The 22723-nt window shown below is 41.7% G+C and overlaps 1 protein-coding gene across 1 annotated transcript; it reads right to left on the reverse strand.

Moving 5' to 3' along the window:
- Positions 1–2602: 2602 nt before the first annotated feature.
- On the reverse strand, positions 2603–12594 carry eif4e1b (eukaryotic translation initiation factor 4E family member 1B). Its single transcript, XM_072692707.1, has 7 exons — positions 12571–12594; positions 12241–12335; positions 10820–10915; positions 9097–9160; positions 8017–8130; positions 7475–7614; positions 2603–2736 (listed from the first exon to the last, which is right to left on the reverse strand). Exons 1-7 carry the CDS (start codon positions 12592–12594, stop codon positions 2622–2624), a joined length of 648 nt encoding a protein of 215 aa, XP_072548808.1. The 3' UTR covers positions 2603–2621.
- Positions 12595–22723: the final 10129 nt, after the last annotated feature.

Here is a 22723-nt window from a genome sequence, read left to right on the forward strand (position 1 = left end):
CTGAGACTTAAATTTTAGAGACGGTTGTGCTGAAAATCTCAGGAGATCAGCAGATCAGACAGAAATACTTAACCAGCCCTTCTGACACCAACAATCACACAACACAGGTGAACAGGTGTTCCTAATAAAAGGGTGCTTGGCTTGGGTGTATGTCGATACTACTGTTCAATGTTAGCGATCTATGCTAAATAAACGGTGGGTTTACCTTCTGTAAAACTTTAACGAAGAAAAATTTAAAAAAGGAAAAACTGTAATGCAGCGTCACCTTTCTTCAGCCAATCACCAGCCTCCATCTGTGTTAAAAGACCTCTATTTATATCACGTCCTCCCCACCGCCACCAGTTCGGTCCAGACGGCTGCCTGGGGGTCTGCTTTTGTTGAGTTGAGTAACTGTCTCTACTGTCCAGGGAAGAAGAAGGAAGGTTTTCTGCTAGATTTTGCAGGATGTTGGATGATGATGATGATCACCACCCCACCTTACCATCCCCAACTCCATAATTGGTACTGGATGGAGCTCCACCACCACCATCATTCCAGAGAACACAGCTCTTCCACTGCTCCACAGCTCCTCAATGCTGGGGGGCTTTATAAATACCCCTCTAAAGCCCATGCCTGGCATTAGTAGGCAGAATGGTGCCAATAGGTTCATGTTTATGGTTTATTATCCATGGGTGCAACTTAGAGCAGCTAAAAGCCATCAGGGTCTACATGCAGCAGTATACTGCCTCAGCTCGGATCCCTGCTGGTAATCCCAGCTTTCATTGTAGCCCCTGTAGTGCCCCAACCACAGAGTCAAAGAGACCCAGAATAAGGCCTGTACTTTTACCACCTTTACCAAAATATTCAAGAAGACAGCCTGTCAATGAGCTTTCCGATGTGTTCTCGCCACAGCTGGGAAATATTTGGAATTTAATGGGATAACACCTAAAAGTGTCCTCCAATAAGCTCAATCCAACACTTGTCAGACTAGACAACTAAGATTTGAAATTAATTAATAAATAAATTACAAATAATTACACAGAGTGAAATTCACTGACCAAGCAAAATAAGACTCACCCCAGTTCTTTTTCTAGAATCCATCGCTTCAGGACAAAGGAACAGGCAAAACTTCAGGCATCAACACGAGGTTCCTTCTGATTGAGGAAAGCCTCGCTTCTCTACACGTCGGCTTGTGGAGAAATTTCTATTGTCTTTAATTCATTGTGGGCAGTCGGAGTCAGTGCAGCGCTCGGCTCCTCAGGGCACGGTCAAACATTAACCAAAGCAGGCCAGTCCATTTCCTCTGGACACATAAAACCAGCCTGTGGTCACTCCTATTTCACCTCCCCATGAGCACCAGAGCACTGGTGATACTAGAGAAAGGGTGCACCCCAATAGCAGAGCTGGAATCTCCCACACTGTTCAAAGTGGTCTGTTCGTTTCACCTTAAATAAATTCCCTTAATTGGGAACAAGCAACTGAACTGAGTTTATTCAACTCACATATATATATGAATCAAATAATGGTTCATTCACTGAGTGGTATAACGTAAATACTGAGTCAAATAATTGTTTATTCAAAATATTGGAGTTGAATAGTATAGATAAACACTATTCTGGACAATAACTAAACCGATCAACCACCTCAACCAGTTAGCTTTATTTATTTATTTTTATTACTTAGACCTCAAGTAAACTTAACCTTAAACTGCCTCAGGATCAATTTAGCAATATTATCCAGCTACAATGCAAAACTTTCTGCCCCCGGTTTAAGACCAAAGGTTCTAAACCATACACTAAATAGACAAAAGTATTGGGACACATGCTCATTCATTGTTTCTTCTAAAATCAAGAGTACATCCAGCTTTTGTTGGAGTAACAGTCTCTACAGAATTTGGTTGCATTCAGCTACACGAGCATTAGTGAGGTCTGGATGTCATATGACCACCACTCCATCTCCTCATCCCCAACTCCCCCCTAAAATATTAGATGGAGCACCAGCCATCATTCCAGAGAACACAGTACCACTGCTCCACAGCTCAACGTTGAGGGGAGGGAGCATTATGCAACACTAGCCCACACCTGTCCCGTGTGCATGCATCTGTGTTAGCAATGGAAGCAGCTTAAAGTAGCTGAATGGATCATTAGAAGGGGTGTCCACAAACATTTGGACATTATGTAGCAGCGTATTCACAGCCAACTGTTCCGATAACCCCTGTATTGTAATATGAATTGTACTGCAGGTTCTTGCCAATACGCAGCCCTATACAACCCTTCTGAACACTTCCCATTATTCCCTGTAAGGTCACCACACTCTTCTGTAACAAAGGATCAGCCGGAGAAGAGAAGGTCCAACATTTTTATTTGAAAGAAACAGAAAATCCAGCAAACAGCTTCTTGCATAGCACTCATCTCGACACAACAAAGACAATACGGTTCCAAGACCAACAGAAAATAACAACAAAGGACCTCAAGGTCTCCGACGCCAAGTGCATTTTTCTCCTCCATTCATCAAATCTTTTGACAATCATTTTCACAACTGCCTCAAAACCTCTAAAAAGGAGACTGAAGGTTCTTCCAGCATTCACTGGGAACAAAGAGAGGCAAGGACAAACACCGGGAGCCACAAGCCATGGCTTCCATTCAGACCACAAACTTGTTCTTGGTAATGGAGTTGCTCTTGGTGGCCGTGTCCGCGTGAGCCTGATAGCCGATCGCCAGCTTAGCAGGGAGGCCTAGGGTTTCTTTATACTTCCGGCTGAAAAGAAAGAAAGAGCAGAGTGGTTGAGAGGGTGTTTGAGAGCATTCTCCATTTCAGAGCACTTCCATTTAAAAAGACTCGCTGTGGCAGATTGGTTGCATCAAATTACCTTTTATTAACAATAAATGACTTAACCTAATTTTAGATATTTCCAAATACTTAAGACTAGATTACAGAACACCACAAGCTTCCAGTGCTGGGAGGTTGAAGGCTAGCACAGTCTTCCTCAGTTACCGTGAAGCTCCACCACATCTATTCAAACTGCACCTTAAACCAAAAGCACTGGAGCTCAACACGTACCCACAACAGATACCCACGCTAGCTAGCACCAACCCAGAGAGCAAGGACGTTTACACCTCCTTAGCCACAGATGGCTGTGGCGGCATCACTGGGACTGGAACCCTCTTGATACTATGAGAAATTCCAATCTGAACGATCTTCTTGCCTCTGATCAAGGCTATGTATCTTTATTAGCTCTACTCAACCTCAGTGCAGCCTCTGATACAATAGATCACACTATTCTACTAGAAAGATTTGAGAACAGGGCTGGAATCACGAGAACAGTTCTATCGTGGTTCAGATCATATCTAACTGAATGCTATCAGTTCATAAAGATAAAAGATTTATCTTTAAATTACACAGAAGATATGGAGTTCTGCAAGGCTCAATTTTAGGGCTTAATTTCCATTGTTATGCAGATGACACACAGCTCTATATTTCAGCCAAACCTGACGATAAATTTAGACTACAGAAAATGGAGGACTGTGTAAAGGATATAAAACTCTGGATGTCACAACTTCCTTCTTCTTAACAGTGACAAAACCCAGGTTCTCCATTAAGGTCCAAAAGACTAGAAATAAACCATCTGACCTATTGTTAGACTTGGCTGATACTTCCATTATTCCTGGTTTAGCAGCTAAAAATCTTGGCGTCACATTCGACTCAGATTTATAATTTGAGCAACATATAGCTAATATTAGTAGAACAGCCTTTATGCAGCTTAGGAACATCTCCAAACTAAGGAACTTCTTATCTCTACAGGACGCAGTAAAGCTAGTACATTAGAGATTAGAGTACATTAGAGACTAGATTACTGTAATGCACTACTGTCAGGTTGTTCCAGCAGGACCCTCAATAAACTTCAGCTGGTTCAGAACACTGCAGTCAGGGTTCTTACTAAACCTAGAACATCTGACCATATCAGTCCAGTTCTATCCGCACTGCACTGCTCCCAGTTCAGTTCAGCACGGATTATAAAATTCTTCTATTAACATATAAAGCCCTACATGGCCTCGCTCCTGAGTACCTGCCAGATCTTATTAGTGATCATGAGCCATCAAGAATTCTTAGATCTCAGGGTGCTGGCCTCTTACTCGTTCCCATAATTCAGAAAACCTCAGCAGGGGGAAGAGCCTTTTCTTATAAAGCCCTCCAACTCTGGAATAACCTTCCAGATAATGTTGGGGACTCAGACACAGTCTCAATCTTTAAATCTAGGCTGAAACTCATTTGTTTAGTTTAGCTTTTGGTAATTAATGTTTCCCCTTAGATAAAGGTTGCAGGTGCAGGGGTTCGCGGACCCAGGGAATTGTAGTACACTGAGATGCTGGAGCTGTCGTCTTGCTGCTTTCACGCGATCCCTCAGGTTTGTGGATGGTGGAGCAGTTAGATGCAGGCGTTTTCAGGGTGCTCCCATGTCTGTGTTACCTTCTGGCTCTCTCCTTTTAATGAGGCTGTTATAGTAGTCATAGTCGCCGGAGTCGTCAGACACACTCTGATACTGCTTAACATTCTCTGCTCTCTATAAAATCCATTCAGAACCAACTCTGTCTTTTTACCTTCTCCCAGTAAATGGTCGCCCAGCCCGACCTCTGGAAGACTGCCCGCTGGGGTCCCCCCTACCTGCGTCAGACCAGCTGCCACCTACCAGTCCGACCAGCAGGCCCACCCATTGACCATTTTCTGAGCTCTCTGCATTTCTTAGAAACAGTCTGGTTTGGTTACTGAGCCTTTAGACTTACACAAATGAACCCAGTTGCATGACTGGATGGATTTCTGACATCAGAATTTTTGGTCACTCTTCTCACAGTCTGAGCAGTCTCATGAATCAATTTCCAAGAAGCCATTGTAGAAGCCATTTTCATTGCGGCTTGTATTGGTTACAGACACCGTATTGTCCACGTTTTCCCAACCACCCGTGTCCATTTACCTTCCTCCTTTAACAGATAATTTCAGCATACAGCATGTCACAAGTTGGCATAGCAATTTTGATATACAGGGCGCCACAGAGCTCTGCCTATGGGTCCTTGTGAGTACAGACGTTTTGTTCGAACATACAGCTTGTACAGCTATATATTTCTATAGCATGCTTTGTCCAAACAAGTGTGAGTTCACGCCAAATATTTCCAAAACTGCACTGTGTCAGCCTGGTTTTCCATGGGAAAATCTTTCCAATTATACGTCCTTACGAACTGAATTTCATATGACCAGACGCACAAACTAGTGCTAAAAATAATCCTTCAGTTTCCACAATAGTTAGACAAGAGGGGGGTCCACAAGGTGGTGACGCCTGCATCTAACTGCTCTCACCAAGACAAATTCCTTGTATGTGTAACATACTTGGTGAAATAAAGAGATTCTGATTCTGACATTTTAAAAACATGACTGTAGTTTTGGTACATTCAGTTAAGTCACGTTTGTGAAAATTTCTCCAGAACTGAGGGGAGCAGCATAATAAGCTTACATCAGATAGAAATGGGAGACCACCACCAACAGTTTACCGAGAGCCAGTGTCCAAACAGCCCACCAGGGAGGCGGGGATAGAAAAGGGAAAAAAAAAAAAATGTATACAAAAATAATTGAATACCAAATTTCTGGCATCATGACCTATAATCTCATATGGTTCAAGTTAGTGATATGGGAACATGTACATGTCCATAAAGGAATAAATCATAAAACCAGTTCGAAAATAATCAAAACTAAAGGAGACCTCGGACTTCGGTTCAATGTGTTTTTTCTCAAAAAAAATTTTTTTTAAATCTCAAAACAAGCCGATTTTAGTTCGGAGTCATGTCTAATGAATTCTACAGTAGGTTTTAATGGTGTCTGAAGGAGTCGGACACCATGTTGTATACGCCGCAGTATATCCAGGCAGCGGCGAGGTGCAGAAAGCATCCTACACTATTTGGTGAGATGGGCAATTAGTTTCATTAGGTTGCTAGGCACGAATCCCTTTTCCATGATCATTATTGTTTACAGCAGACTGGACAGTTAACTGCCCACATCTGGCCAAGACTGGAATCATCCAAATCCAGTCCAGTAGGGGGTCATAAGTAACAAAATCCTTGTCTGTGTAATTAATATATATTTTTTTTAATCACAAAAAGTAGGGAAAGTTTGGTAGACTACCTTTGTTGGAACAATGAGTCTTGCAATAAATCTTGGATTACTAAATAAATACTGTTGGAAAGCCTGATTATCTCCCTTTTAATGGAGCCACATTTGTAAGGAACATGCATTTGTGGGATGAGCAGCAGAGCTAAGTGTATGTGGGTTGCGTCCATGAAATGTTTGCCAAATCCTCACTGCCATTGCCAAGCAGCTTATTCTGCCATTGACTCGTTTCTTCAAACTTCAATCATCCAGTCCACCAAAACCCAAACAAGACATATTGGCAATTTCCTCCTCCTCCTCCTCGCGCTGGTCACCAGCCAGGTCACACACTGCTGTGAGATGGCATCCCATTCTCCAACCAGCATTTGTCGCAAGTCAGCCAACGTGGTTGTGTTGGTCACTCTGGCACGAACAGCACACCCTAGCTGATCCCACAAGTGTTCAGTGGGGTTGAGGTCAGGTTATTTCATGGCCTCCACTCCCAAATTCTTTAGGTGGTCTCTGATAAACCAGTTCGGTCCCAGACTGTAGAGATACGGGATTGCCACTGGTTGCAGAATTTCATCTGGATATCTCTCTGCTTTGAGATTGAGCCTCCAATGACGAGCCTTGTTTTTCCAGGGATGGAGATGCTGCCCCACACAGTCACACACTGCCTCCACCCACAGATGTTAGTCTATTCCGCAGGCAGAATCTGGACTCACTGCTGAACATAACGTTCCTCCACATGTTCAGGGTTCAGTGCACGTCTTGCCGACACCAGCGCAAACGATGACTAATGGCCGAACAAGGAAGGGAAAGGAAGCACCACTAAATATTGGGAGAGCTGGAGGAGTGTTGTAAACTGCAGCAGAGCTGACCCAACCAGTCGACTGATCTTTTTTAGCTAGCCAACAGCAAACATTTCTGAGAGAACAGCAACACTCTCGGGAAAGACTGAGGAATTATTACATAAATAAATACAAATAATAATAAAGTTACAGTGCTAAGCAATGCTACAAGGTTCCTGTGAGCCAATACAAGCTACATATTTGCATCTACAAGCCAGGTGGAAAACATAATAAAATGAAAGAATAACAGGGTGGTAAAACCACATCTGAGTATTTTTCACCCCAACCAAAGCCACATTTATACACCAAATTACTCAAATACATAATATAAATGCATTCTATGGCACCTTTAGCACTGCCGAATCAAGCCTCCTCAACATATGAAAGAATGACTCTTCATTTTTAATATAGGCCTAAAATGTTCTCATTTAAATAGTAAACCCACAATATTTTAAAATCAGCCAATTATCTCCCCTCACACGTATTAACCCCTAAAGCTGGCGTCCACTCACCCAATGTAAGTTACAGCCTCAGCGTTCTCCGTGTTGGTGGTCCAGATGGCGATTTTATCGCCTTTGGCACGGACATTAATGACCGCTCCACAGACGTCTCTACTGTAGGAGCCGAAGCCTTCCCCGATCAGACACAGCAGCTGCAGGAGAGAAAGCAAAAGAGCTCAACAGTAGTGTGAAATCTTCTGTACAACAACCAACCAGGGGTGTGGGAGAACTCCATCTCCTCTACTTGGGGACCATCGTTTTTTGTTTTTTTTTTCTTCTAGTGATATGAATGATTTAAAAGTAACATCAGGCCCAACTTAGACTGTTCCAGAACAAACCATCTGCTAGAGCATCTCCAATTATTAACATGCCAAATGTTTACAAATAAATAAATAAATGAGGAATGCAGGAGTCCAGCGTCTCAAAACTTTCTGCTTAATAAACAAACACACCTAACACATCTAAACCTGTGAGCAAACATCATTGCGTGTGTGTGTGTGTGTGTGTGATATATATATATATATATATAGCAGTGTCAGTGTGAGTTTTCAGACCGTTTCCAGCCAGAAGCGGTCCAGCTCAGTGTGTCTCTGCTGCTTGGAGAGGGTGATAAGCCAGCGGCCACCGCACTTATTACTCCTGTCCTCCCACATGGGCTCAATGCCATCCTGCAAGTAAGAAAAGACACTGCATACACATACGTGGTTGGTGTGGGGCAACACTGTGATAACACCACTACCTGCCCCTGAGCTACCTCACCATGTTGGAGACTGGGGTTCGATTCCCAGTTTGGGTGACTATGCTGCGCTACACCAATAAGAGTCCTTGGGCAAGACTCCCAACACTACATTGGCCCTCCTCTGTAATACGAGTTACCTTGTAAGTCGCTCTGGATAAGCGTGTCAGCTAAATGCCATAAATGAATGAATCATACTGGATGGGTGGATGCCCATAGGGATGACTGGGATGGTGATGGGTGGACGATTTGGGGACAGGGTCATGGATACTGGGCATGGATGGCTAAATATGGCTATGAAGATTCACTGATTGCTGGATATGGGGATATACATGTTTTTGGATAAGACATAGACTTTGGGGTTGATTGGATGGTGATGGTATGGCTGGAACCTGCAATGTATAGATAACATTGGGTTGGGGGTGGGGAGGGGGGTACAGAAGTTAGGATCGGTGGGTGGCTTTGCATGTGGGGATGGATTGAGGGCACAGTATGGGGAAGGATTGAGATATAGGTGGATGTGGATGGTTGCTATGAAAGTTAAGTGGGCGGGTGCTTCTTGATATGGAGATGGCGCGAGCTTTTGTCCGTACACTACAGGCCTCAGGATTGTCTATTGCACCCGGATCCAACTCCCAACTCTGAGAGCAACAGCAGAGGTAATAATGCGGAGGTCTGAGAGCGCAAAAGCCATCCACAAAGGGAACAAAACACAGCAAAGCTGCCGCGGGAGCTCCACAAGTGGTCTAATGAAACCAAATTCAAGGTAACAGAGCAGCAACACTGACACACTTCACAGCACAGAGAAGTGAAGAGGACTGGTGTTGCCATCAATGGGCTTGTGTAAGTGCACCATTTACCAGCGGATTGAGCGTCAGTGGAAAAAAGAAGGCTTTACCTTGAACACTGAATAGTCACATCCAGAGGAGAGCTTGCTGGCCGCCTGAATGTTGTTGTATAACCTGGAGGAAGTGAAAAGGCAGGTGAGTCACTTCTGGATATCGACACAAAACACGAGGTCTCAGTTTATTCAATTAAATTCTTATATTAATTATCCCAATACATGACCTTATATTAATACAGGCTTGTACAGGACCACCAAACACTGTTAGGCCAAGTGTCTTGGGTGCAGAATAGGTAGGACATGCACTTCAGTCTGGGTGCAGAGACATGCAAAAATGTACAAACACCTCATAATCTCAGATTGTGATTATGTTTATCTTTATGATTTTGACCCATTTTCTCACTACTTGCAGGGGTAGGACCACTCTGGAGAGAAGTTTCAGGAAATCACATCACCAAATGACTCACTGTGACCCCAATCTTTACATGTTAATGATTAATTAGCAATCAATACTGTTTGAGAATCAATAGTATAAATACTTTGATATTTAACATTCTCCTTCATTCCTACGTTCTTCACTTCTCTAATGAATTAACAGAACAGCCCTCAAGATGGCGCTGGAGAGCCCCCCAAAAATAAAAGAGGCTTGGGGGAAACAGGCATGCTAGCAAACTAGCGGTCACACTCACACCTGGCATTGACATGCGACGGGTCAGATCTTACATCATTCCCGCTGGAGGAGGGGCATTGGCACACTGATAATTAATTAATCAACCAATCAATCAATCAATCAATCAAGATGAGGCATCTAGTCTCTCTAGTGCATCAGCCACAGGTATCACCTTTATCCATTAGTTAGCTTGTTAATGTAGCGTTAACGTTACTGCCAGGTGGGCCCCATGATAGCATTTAGCATATTAGCCTAGCAGCTAATACAAGGTGCAAATGAATGCAGTTACTAGCCCAGCCACTAGCCAGATACGGCTTCACCCAGAAGGCTGGAGTCAGCGGTGGACTGCAGAGCCGCTCTTCCAGTGCTGTGAAGCCCACAGCTGCTATGAAGGACCAAGTTGGGCGCAGCACCTCCATAAAGAAAGGCCCTACAGGGTGTCAGGGTGTCGCTGTAGTGCACCAGAGCATGTCAACCGCAGCAGGATCTCAGGAGGAGTGGTCACCCATGAAGCCTTCAGCAACTACCGGGCCCCATTTCCTCAATCGAGGACGCTGCACGGTGATCACACAGTGGAGGGCGGTCAAGGCGTTACTAGCCACTGACCCTTAAAGAAGGGGACACTCAGGGGTCTGGTGGATTTCGGACCAGTTATACAAACCAGGGAGACTATGCAGCACCTACACCTGCTGGAGCCCACAGGCCCTGGAGTCAGCCTCACACGGATGATCTATATTTACATACATGTTTTAATTTAATTTATTAATAAATCAGCCATAATATTAACACCGGTCACACAAGAACCAAACTGCAATGTCCAGAAAAATGGAGGGTCAGGACATCTCCAAAACATCAGGCAGGTCTTTTAGGGTGTACAAAAGGCTCACGGAGGACCCGCACAACTTACAGGACCTAAAGAAGGCTCTGCTGCTAAGATCTGAAGGTGTCCAGATACCAAAGGACGCCTCCAGAGGACTGGACTGGACCTGCTCTGTTAGGGAGATGGTGCTAATGTTATGGCTGATCATACTAAATATTTCGTATAAAACAGAAATCTGGTGAACAGCATATTTAAGCATTATCAGGAATCTGAGATGTTCAACTTACGCCCAGAAGTCTTCAGCAGTGTCAAACTTGGTGATGAGTCGAAGATTATCTTGCCACATTTTACTCTTATCATTCTTGTAGAACCACAGAGCCCACCTAACCACCATAACCATAAACATGTAGCGTTATCATCATCATTATCATCATCATCATTATCATTATTATTATTATTTAAATCACGTGTAAGAGCATCAGACAAGTGCAGTAAATGTAATTTATATTATATCTGTAGACAGAGAGAGAGAGAGAGAGAGAGAGAGAGAGAGAGAGAGAGAGAGCGAGAGATAGACACACACTATATATACACACACACACAAGTTGCCCACCACTACCTACAGTACACACCTCTCTAATCCATCTATCAATTGATTATTTTATTTATATATATATATATATATATATATATATATATATATATACACACATACATACATACACATATATACACATACATACATATACACACACGTGCACGCATATTATTTATATATATATAAAAAAATAAAACATGTATGCATGCGTGTAGGTGTATATACACGTGTGTGTGTAATTATACATATTATGTATGTGTGTATGCATAATATCTGAATGACAGAGAGAGAGAGAGAGAGAGAGAGAGAGAGAGAGAGATACACACACCATATATACACACACACACACGCCCACAAGTTGCCCATCACTACCTACAGTACACACCTCTCTCTTGATATCTATCTATCTATCTATCTATCTATCTATCTATCTATCTATCTATTTATTTATTTATTTATTTATTTATTTATATATATATATATATATATATATATATATATATATATATATATATATATATATATATATATATATAAATATAAATGAGAGAGTGGGTAGTGCCCTGTGGGTAGTGCCCTGTGGGTAGTGCCCTGTGGGTAGTGCTGGGCAACAGCATAAAAATATCATTACAATTAATAACAATATTTACATTTTTAGAATCTACACATTTGTGATTTTTGGGATCACAGACAAAGAGCACCTACAGAGGAACAGCTGACCCGTTCAGCTCCTGACCAACACAGGGCATTTCCATTAGAGCTTGAAGGTTTAACTGGTCCACCAGTATAACCTACTTGACCAAGCTTGTTGACCAGCATGTCCATCTAACTACCCAACCACCAAGACCAGCCTGGACCACATAGACCAGCCAGGCCATGCAACTGGAATGAAAACCCACCCTACGCTGGTCAACCAGCTTCACCAGCTCTGACCATCTGCTGGTCACCACCGGCTACACGGGCCATAACCCCAATTAAACCAGTTCGAGAAGTTCTTAACCCAAATCATCCCAAACGAAACCATGCAGGACCATTAACCCCAGTATGACACCAGTGCTGCAGGGGTGCTGCTCAGGTGGGCTGTCTGCTGTAAAGGTGGGCTGAACAAACCGGTTCTGTAGTGGGTGTTTAGCCTGGGGTTCCTTCAGAACCGGCCCAACTGGAGCTTCCTTCCTCTCAAACTTCTTCCTGGGCCGTTTATCGATCTGTTATATAAACCAACACACACACACACACACACACACACACACACACACACCTCAACTGCCTGAAGAGCCTGGCGAGCAGAACCGAGTCAGAACCAGACTGCAGATCAGGGTGTATGAAAGATACAGGGCTGGTAGTTGTGTGTGGAGGGGTTTGGAGGGGTGTGGAGGGGTTTGGAGGGGTGTGGAGGGGTGAGGAGGGGTTTGGAGGGGTGTGAGGGTCGTTGTTGCTCACCAGCTGCACTGCACACGCCGCCATGTCGAACCTGAAGCTTGTGGAGCATCTCGAGGAAACGCCCGGTCACTTCAATTTATCCCCCCAACACGCCCACATTCATACATTCATTTACTGACCCATTAATCATATTAAAGTTGGGTCTGTTTTTAGAAAGCAGTAAAATTTATGAATATATGAAAAACTATGTTTGTAGCCAATATTTACCTTCTATACTGGTTCGTTTGAGATGGTAAACATCTCATTTTCAACATAAAACTGGTTGCTGAGTTAATATTATTTAGTTTATATATTTTACACACGTAATCCTTACATTATTGGCGGATTTGGGCTCAAATAAATTACGTTTATAAAATCACAACAATTAAAATTGGAGGAACTTCCATAACCGGCCACACGGTGTCGCCGTTTGACGCTGCGTATTTATGAAACGCCTCAAAGCTTAAAAATAAATAATAATAATTTTTAATTTACGTATTTATTTTTTAGGGGGCATTTGAGTTGGGTTTATTTTTTAGAAAGCAAATAAATTAGCGAATTGATATCATTGGATTTAATGTTTACCTGTAGTGGCTCATTTCAGATTGTAAATGAATCGTTAATCAAACATTAGGCTGGTTACTAAATTAATATAATTATTTATAAATATTTATAATTCATAATTATATCTATAAATATGTAAATACGTTATTGCTAAATGCGTGGCGGCTTTTGGGCTAAAATAAATTACGTTTATTAAATAATTTTGAATTTTCTGATTAAACTTTAAGTAACTTCCACAACCGGCCACACGATGTCGCCGTTTGACGCGGCTTTTTGAGAAACACTTTAAAGCCTAAACAAATTACATGGTTAATTTATTTACCTTTGTGTGTGTGTGTGTGTGTGTGTGTGTGTTGGGGAGGGGGGTTAAGTTGGGGTATTTAAATCATAAAGTGAATAAATTTGTGAATTTATATAATTCATATCTCCAATATTTATCGGATTCAGCGGCTAAATAAATCATTTTCAACATTCGACTAAATATTGAGTCACTGAGTCACTTATTGGGTAATAAATTATGTTTATAAATGATACAAAAATCCATTATAATTAACCCATAAGAGCCCAGACCTAGTTATTAAATACTGATTCAGACTAATTGAATCAGTTAAATTAACTGAGCAGCTATTTAGTGTTTTTACTGATTGTGATAAAAAGGTCACATGACCTCTTCTGTAAATAATTTAATTTAATTTAATTTAATAGGCTTTTCACAACAAATGTTGTCACAGAGCAGCTTTACAGCGATACGGGTCCGAGCATCTTTTGAGCAAGCCGGTGGCGACAGTGTCAAGGAGAAACTCCCTCAGGTCGAGAGGAAGAAACCTCGAGAGGAACCAAGACTCAAAAAAGGAACCCGACTCCGGATGATTAAGAGAAAAATGGTAAATGTGCCGCCCAGCCATAAAAGATGAAAAGGTGAGTGAGATGATGAAGTGAGATAAGCAGACGGAAGCACAGTCCTGCAGTGAGATGAGGATGGGTCAATGCAGGGCCCCAGAGCAGGACAGCGGACAGCAGGGTGGTGGAGAGCCAGGTCTGGCAGTACTGGGATGGAACAGTTAGAACTGGGTATCTCAGTACATCTCAACAATGATGTAACATTTTATTAAATATATATGGAATATTATTATTTGTATTAAATATTATAAATATTTTTGAATAGGAGCAGACCTTTAGAAGCCAAAAATACACTTAAAAAAAGGTCAGGTCACATGATCACACATTCACATACAGTCCTGTGGTGCATCCAGGATGTTCATTATATGTCACTGAGGGTCTTCATCAGATCTTCATCAGGACAAAGAGCTGTAAGGAATCTCCTACATTTTTAAAAAGACTCCTTATGGGTCCTTATGGGTTCAACTTTGAGCAACTTCCATAACCGTCCACAGGGTGGCAGTGTTTGACGCTTTTTTTAATGAATCGCATGAAAACCAAACCAATCAAATCAAAGTTTGCTGGTCACGTGCACCTTCACACAGTTTAAAAAAAAGAGGTACAAATGTGTGAATTATCTACCAGAACACAGGAGTTAGAGACCAGAGTGAAGAGGATTCAAATGAGGAGAAAAGAAGAAGGCCCTGCTGATAATAACAGCTTCTGTAGCTGCTTTCAGAAGGTCTACGCTGGTTTGTGGTGGTCTAAGCTAGTTTCAGAAGGTCTAAGCTGGTTTGTGGTGGTCTAAGCTGGTTTGTGATGGTCAAGGTGGTTTGTGGTGGTCTAAGCTGGTTTCAGAAGGTCTAAGCTGGTTTCAGAAGGTCTAAGCTGGTTTGTGATGGTTAAGGTTGTTTTTGATTGTCAAGGTGGTTTGTGGTGGTCTAATCTGGTTTCAGAAGGTCTAAGCTGGTTTGTGGTGGTCTAAGCTGGTTTGTGGTGGTCTAAGCTGGTTTGTGATGGTCAAGGTGGTTTGTGGTGGTCTAAGCTGGTTTCAGAAGGTCTAAGCTGGTTTGTGATGGTCTAAGCTGGTTTGTGATGGTCTAAGCTGGTTTGTGATGGTCTAAGTTGGTTTGTGATGGTCTAAGCTTATTGTTGACGGTCAAGGTGGTTTGTGATGGTCTAATCTGGTTTCAGAAGGTCAAAGCTGGCTTTTGATGGCCAAGCTGGTTTACAAATGTGTGAATTATATACAGTAACACAGGAGTTCGATACCAGAGTGAAGAAACTGGTGTTTGATGGTCTAAGCTGGTTTTTGATGGTCAGAGTGGTTAAAAAAGCTGGTCATCCAAGTGACAAACACCCTATGATGGTAAACCAGCTGGTTAATGGTATAGCGTATGGTTTTTATTGGAGGTTAATGGGGTAGCTGGTGTATCAGCATGACCAACTTAAGTAATCTGGTCATTCTCGTTTACTAGTTGGGTAAAAGGTGGTTGACCAGTCTGGTCATACTGGTGGACCCCCATGGTCCTGACGTTCCCCGTGAGGTTGCTTTCGAGGGTGCAGGTGTTCTGCCAGTTCTTCAGCACCATGGAGGGCTGACTAGATGAACCTATCGGCACCATGCTGCCTTATGTCGGGCGTGGACCAGGGGCTTATCAAGCCCCCCAGAACTCTTTTTAACACCCTAGGTTTCAGAAGAAACAATGAATAAGCAGGTGTCCCAATACTTTTGTCCATATAGCAAAGTCTTGGATTGCGAGACTCTGTGTCAAGCTTACTCACCTTGTCTCTGCTGATATAGTCGTTTAAGGTCCCTCCTTGGAGACCCCTGTTCTACATCCTCATCATTCAACCCTGCCCTTTACCTCCACCCTCCATATCAGCACAAACATACAGTTTACAGCTCCATCCACAACATGAGATACTGATCTCCTCCAGGCGAACCCTCCTCTGCAGGGGGCGCTCTACTCCTTCACGTTTTTAGCACAAAGGGCACGTACGTGAAGTCAGGCTCTTGCCGCCGCCTGTGCTCAGTCATTTACAGCTGTAGAGAAGCAGCTCCGTATGTCAGCTGTTTGCAGTACGAAACTTCTTAGAAACTTCCCAGCATTTACGGACTTTGATCAGCTCCAGTTTCCTGTGAATTGCCGCCCCCCTATTGTGATACGACTGCTGATAGGGCAGCAAACAATGGGCCTCATTTATCACACATCTCACAGTAAAGGGACTGATCTAGGATCAGCTTTATTATTAGCTGTCTACTTGAACTCAGTCTAATGTAAAAGGCCTTAACTGACGCCAGGTCAGCAGTTCTACTCCTACACAAATGGGTCAGTGTCTTTACTTCGTTATTAGGCTGCATAGATAGCACAGAATGATGAGCAGGACTATGCAAAAGTTTGGGCACCCCTATTGCAATGTCCGTTAGTGTGAACAGTGAGCAGAAGATGAGCTGATCTCCTAAACCTGATCTTTAAAATCATTTTTAGAGTGAAAAGAGCAAAGGAGCACCATGCAAAAGTTTGGGCACCCCAAGAGATTTGAGCTCTCATCACTTCTACCAAGATCTCGGACCTAAAATAGCTTGTTGCATTTACATTTACAGCATTTAGCAGACGCTCTTCTCCAAGAGCTTCACTGTTTACTCAAGAAGAACCTCAGCTAGTTTAAATAGACTGAAAATTCAGAGATCCTCTAATCTTAGACACTAAAGTCAATATGGAGACCATAATACTCTACTCTTCACCCAAGTCCTTTTAGAAGAGGATTGTCTTCAGTCTGGGTTTGAGGACAGTGAGTGTTGGACTCTGCTGTTCGGACACCCAGGGGAAGCTCGTTCCTCCACTTCGGTGCAGGACAGTAAAAAGTCTGGACGCTCGTCTTCCGTGGATCTTAAAGGATGGCGGGTCGAGCCGAGCCGTACTTGAAGCTGGAAGGGCTCTTGGTGCAGATCGGCTTTTGATTGACCATCGCCATCAAGTACGGAGGGGCTGGCTGGTCCAGTCTTGGCTTTGTAGACCAGAGTCAGGGGTCTGAATCTGATGACCTGGTCAGCAGCTACAGGAAGCCACAGTGAAGAGAGAACGCAGCAGTGGAGGAGGAGCTGAACATGGCTGAACTTAGAAACGTTGAAAACAACCCGACCCGTGCTGCTGCGTTCTGGATGAGTTGCAGGGGCCTGATGGTGCAAAGAGGAAGACCAGCCAGGAGGGAGCTGCAATGGTCAAGTCTTGAGATAATGAGAGACTGAACATCTGAGCACCTGGACGACTCTCTAGAGTGTCAGATCTGAGAGCTGAGAACGATAACTGATCATCCATGACAACACCAAGGCTTCACGCTTCTGTAGGTGGAGTGACCAGAGAGTTCTCAAAGGAGATCATTGAAGATGACCAGGAGATGCAGGACATTTCAAGGACTCCTCAAACCTCGTCCCAACAATCAGCAGCCATGGGCTCCTCTTAAGCTCTCTGAACGTTAGCAGAACTGATGCTCCACAGAGCAGGAGGAGACTGTAAGAAGATAGCAGAGCGTTCTCAGGAGCCGGTTCCTCAGTTCTTAATGGAGTTAAGGACTGGCAGCTATAACAGGAACGGTGGAGGTCAAGCTGAGGTCTGGAAGACCCAGAGACCCTTCGTAGAGAACTGCTAGTAGGATGGATAGAAGGTCTAATCAGAATCAGCATTGTTTGACTGTAAAAGACCTGGAGCGGTGGAGCACTGTTCAACTGTGCAGCGACTCCTGCACTAATGGAAGACTCATCAGCATCCTCACCACAAATTTCAGCGGCAAAGGTTCTCAAAGCGACATCCAAACAAGCCTGATACATTTCGGGAACCACTGTCCTGTGGACTGAGGGAGTTAAGGTAGAACCTGTGGTCGGCAATGAGTGAAGGTGTGCTTGAAGACAAAAGGGTGAAGCAGTTCATGTAAAGAAGCAATTTCCAACTGTTAAGCATGTGGGATGGACGGATCGTGTTGCAGCCAGTGGCATGAAGAACATTCTGCTAGTAGATGGGAAAATTTGTCCCATTGAAATCCAGCAAATTCTGCAAAGCTGAAGATGATAAGAGGAGGAGATTTTACAGCAGGACAATGATCCAAACAATCCACAACGGACTCCTCAAAGTCCCCCAACCTAAACATCAAGAAGTTTGTGGATAGACCTCCAAAGCTCAGAGCAGCAAGACAGCCCAAGAACCTCACAGAACCTCACAGAGCGAGAAGAACCTCTCAACAGTCTCTGATTGGACAGCAGAAAGGTTGGGTTTCTAATAAAGCAGATTGAAATTGAACCTCCTGATGAATGAAATACTGGTTCTATGGAAGCTGTGAATAACCAGCAAGCACAAATAACCTGGACATGAGCAGACAGAGAGCAGGTAGAACCTCCCAGGTAATGATCAGCCCAGATGTTTGTAGGAAAACTAGCAGGTAGCAAAACTGCTCACCGCTGTAAAATCCACGGCCCTTGTGTGGAAAGAGGTTAAGGAGCGTTATTAAAAAGGGCACCCGTTGATCCGATGAGTGGTCTGACCTTTGCTCTGCAGTTCTGCACTTTTTGAGCATTAGATCTGTCTCATTCAGCAAATAATCAGCATGTACATGCTCACACACACTCACTCGCACAGAAACACACTCTAATAGGGCTACGACTGTAAGCTAATAACGGAGAACCTGGAGAACCTGATGTAGAAGTGATAGTCCAGGCAAATCCTCCTATTAAGACAAACACAAGTAACGGCACGTTTTAGAGATCCTGGTAGGACCGTGCCTTCAGCTTGTGGTTATTTGGGAGGCGACTGTAGACGGAAAGACGGGAGAACTCTGAGGACGTTTGGGCTGGAGTTCAGGTGGACTCAGGGGAGCCAGGAATGATAGATGACAGGGTTAAAAGGGGATGTGACTGGGTGGTAGAGGGTTGCACAGGCTTGTCATAGACACGTAAAGTGGAATTTGTAGGCTGTTAGATTTGGGAGGAGGGGCCTCAGGCGTGTGCCAGATGTTTGTGGACACCCCTTCTTATGAATGATAATTTTGAAGTACTGCCAATAGACTAGGACTCTCTGCAGGAGCTGTTAAACCTCTTGAAGCTTTTGGCACCATGCTGCCTAATGATGCCAGGCGTGGGCAAGTAGAGGGGTATAAAGCCCCCCAGCATTGAGCTGTGGAGCAGTGGAAGAACTGTGTTCTCTGGAATGATGGATGGTGGTGGATGGGTGTTGATCTAACATCCTAACTTCACTAATGTTCTTGTTGCTGAATGCAATCAAATCCTCACAGCTATGCTCCTCCTCCAAAACCTAGTAGAAAGCCTTCCTTCTTCTCTGGACAGTAGATACTTAGTTACTCCAACAAAAGTAGGATCAACTCATTTAATGCCCTTGATGCCCTGTGAACGAGCAGGTGTCCAAATACTTTTGTCCATAAATTGTTCATTAGCCTTGTAGCTTCAGTGCGGAAGTTAATAAGCAAACTTCAGGCCCGACATGTCTGAGCTGAGCAGCTCTATATTTACTCTGAGGAAGAGAAGGTCTCTGATCACCCCGGGCTGTAGAAAGGGTGAAGTCAGCTTCCTTATTGTGACTGAAGCGGATTAACGACTAATGATTAATAAGAGGAACTCACTCGTCACATGTTCAGAACTGAATGACTGTGTGTTCATCTGAGGTCTGATATGCGATTGGGGTGTGGTCATTACACTGTGTGCTTGGACGCTCACCGCACAGCTGAATAATACACTATATGTCCAAAGTTTGTGGACACCCCTTCTAATGAATGCATTATTCAGCTACTTTAAGCTGCACCCATTGCTGACACAGAGGTACAAATGCACACACACAGCTTGTCTAGTCCCTGTAGAGAAGAAATACTGCCAATAGAATAGGACTCTCTGGAGCAGATCAACATCATGAACCTATTATTGGCACCATGCTGCCTATTGCCAGGCGTGGGCTCGAAGGGGTAGGAAGCCCCCCAGCATTGAGCTGTGGAGCAGTGGAATGATGTTTGGTGCTCCATTCAATACTTTTGGGATGAGTTGGGGTGGCATTCATCCAACATCCTAACCAGTACCCTTGATTTAGCAGGAAACACTGAATAAGCAGGTGCCTCAATACTTTTGTCCATGTAATGTACTGTATTGTATAGAAATAAAGTAATGCAGGTTACATAAACAGTACACACACACACACACATACTATGTATAATATCTATCTATATATCTATCTATCCACACACACATATATATACATAGAGAGAGAGAGAGATAGAGATAGATAGATAGATATGAAATACTATATATATATATATATATATATATATATATATATATATATATATATATATATATATATATATATATATATATATTTGACCGTTTATATATACATATATGTATGTGTGTGTAAAGATAGATATTATAAATAGATATGATATACTGTATGACTGTATGTGATTGATTGATATATATATATATATTAATATATATGGTATATAGCAGCTGGGAAATATATAAGTAGGAATATTGTACATCTGTAGACATAAAGTAATGCAGGTCACATAAACAGTATACATACATAAACAAACACACACACACACACACACACACACATATATATATATATATATATATATATATATATATATATATATATATATATACACAAACATAAATATAGACATGTTACAAGTATAAAGACTGTACTGTATATATGTATGTATGTAATCTTAATGTATGCATCTTATATTTAATATATGTTACTGTAATGTGATTGGACCACTGTTAATATATTCACAAGCGTAAGTGTAATCTGTCCTCCTCACCAGAAAGCTCAGGTTGGGAAATGACAGTGACGACAATGACTGTTTCCCATTTGATCCTACGTGTTTCCCTGTGGACTGAAGGCATTTCTAAGCCAGATATGGAGTCAGCAGAGATGATAAGAGATTTAGCGTCAGCATAAGATCACAGTCTTTATCTTCCTCTGAAACTGCAATTCCAACTATCTTCACCATCATTGCCTTATCAATAATACTCCTCATTTATCAGCTGAACTCATTTCAGTGACTGTGAGTAATGGAAAGAGCGCAGCCTGGGAAAGCTCAGTAAAATAGTGCAGATTATTATTAAAATGAAGAATATTGTAAATAGCCTGACCACACACGCTACCATTATTCAGTATTTACCATGATGTCCATGGTGTACTGCTAATGAGCTAATGAGTAACTACAGTACATTCTTCATTGTCCACTATGAATGATGTAGTTTAGACTATGAATCTTTCACTATCCACTATGAATGATTTAGTATTGACTATTGACTTATTTCACTACAACTACTTTATTGTGACTACTTTACAACCTGATATCCAGTTTACACTATGAATTATTCAGTATCCACTATGAATTATTCAGTATCCACTATAAATTATTCAGTATCCACTATAAATTATTCAGCATCTACTATGAATTATTCAATGTCTACTATAAATTAGAACTATTTAGTAACTACTATAAATTATTCAGTCTCCACTATGAATTATGTAGTTTAGACTATGACTTATTTAGTATTTTAGTTAAATTTTAGTTTTATTTAAATTTAGTATCCACTATCCAGTATGAATGATTCAGTATCCACTGTGAATTATTCAATATCTACTATATTTATAGTAGAACTATTTAGTAAGTACAAATTCGTCAGTCTCCACTATGAATTATGTAGTTTAGACTATGACTTATTCAGTTTCCAGTATGAATTATTCAGTATCCACTATGAAGTATTCATTATCCACTATGAATTATTTTGTATCCACTATAAATTATCTACTATTTACTATAGATTAAGTATCCAATGTGGATCATTCAGTATCTACCATGAATCATTTACTCTCTGCATTGAATTATTCATGATTTACTGTAAAATTTCAATGTCCACCATTAATTCAGTGTCCAGTTAGAATTATTCAGTAAATATTATGAATTGTTCAATATACTGAATATTTCTTAGTATTTACTTGATAATTCATACTGTCTAATATAAAACATGTAGTAAATTCAAATAATTATTTAGCGCCCACTATGAATTATTTAGTATCTGCTTTTAGGTCATTAGTATCTACAGTAGTATTATTTAGTAAATACTGTGAATTGTTCAGTACACTGAATAATAATCATAATTCATGGTATTTATTGATTAGTTCATGCTATCTAATATAAAATATTCAGTCAATTCTACGAATGATTCAGTATTTAATGTAAATTATTTGAAATTATCTTGAACCTTTCAATATCTATTTTGAAGGAAACATGAGCTCTGTGTGAAGAACTGAAGTGTGGGGGCATTTACAACTCCTTAACTTATAGGTTATTTTATATTATTAAAAAAAAAAAATATATATATATATATATATATATATATATAGAGAGAGAGAGAGAGAGAGAGAGACAGAGAGATAGGTATATATATATATATATATATATATATATATATATATATAATTTGAATGATATTTATATTATTTTTAGTTTCTTAAAAAGATCTATCTATCTATATATATACTTACAAGAAGAGACTTGTACCGTGTTCTTCCCCTCTGCTTCTTATATTGCTGTGAAACTGCTCTCTGACCAGGCATGACTGTCACTGCTTTGACAATAATATCCCTCATTTATCAGCTGAACTCATTTATCCTGTGACTGTGAAAATAAACACAGCGCTGCAAAGCTG

Source organism: Salminus brasiliensis, chromosome 1, assembly GCF_030463535.1.
Source record: "Salminus brasiliensis chromosome 1, fSalBra1.hap2, whole genome shotgun sequence".
In the NCBI taxonomy this organism is placed as follows: Eukaryota; Metazoa; Chordata; class Actinopteri; order Characiformes; family Bryconidae; genus Salminus; species Salminus brasiliensis.

Bases quoted from the DNA above. Each gene is read 5' to 3' on its own strand.
- eif4e1b (XM_072692707.1), bottom strand. From the start codon at position 12,594: ATGGCGGCGTGTGCAGTGCAGCTG. The intron at 10,916-12,240 runs GTTTGTTCAGCC...TATGGTGGTTAG, and splicing joins AAACACCCACTACAGAACCG to GTGGGCTCTGTGGTTCTACA. The intron at 7,615-8,016 runs GTCTGAAAACTC...TCTCTCCTGCAG, and splicing joins ACCGCTTCTGGCTGGAAACG to CTGCTGTGTCTGATCGGGGA.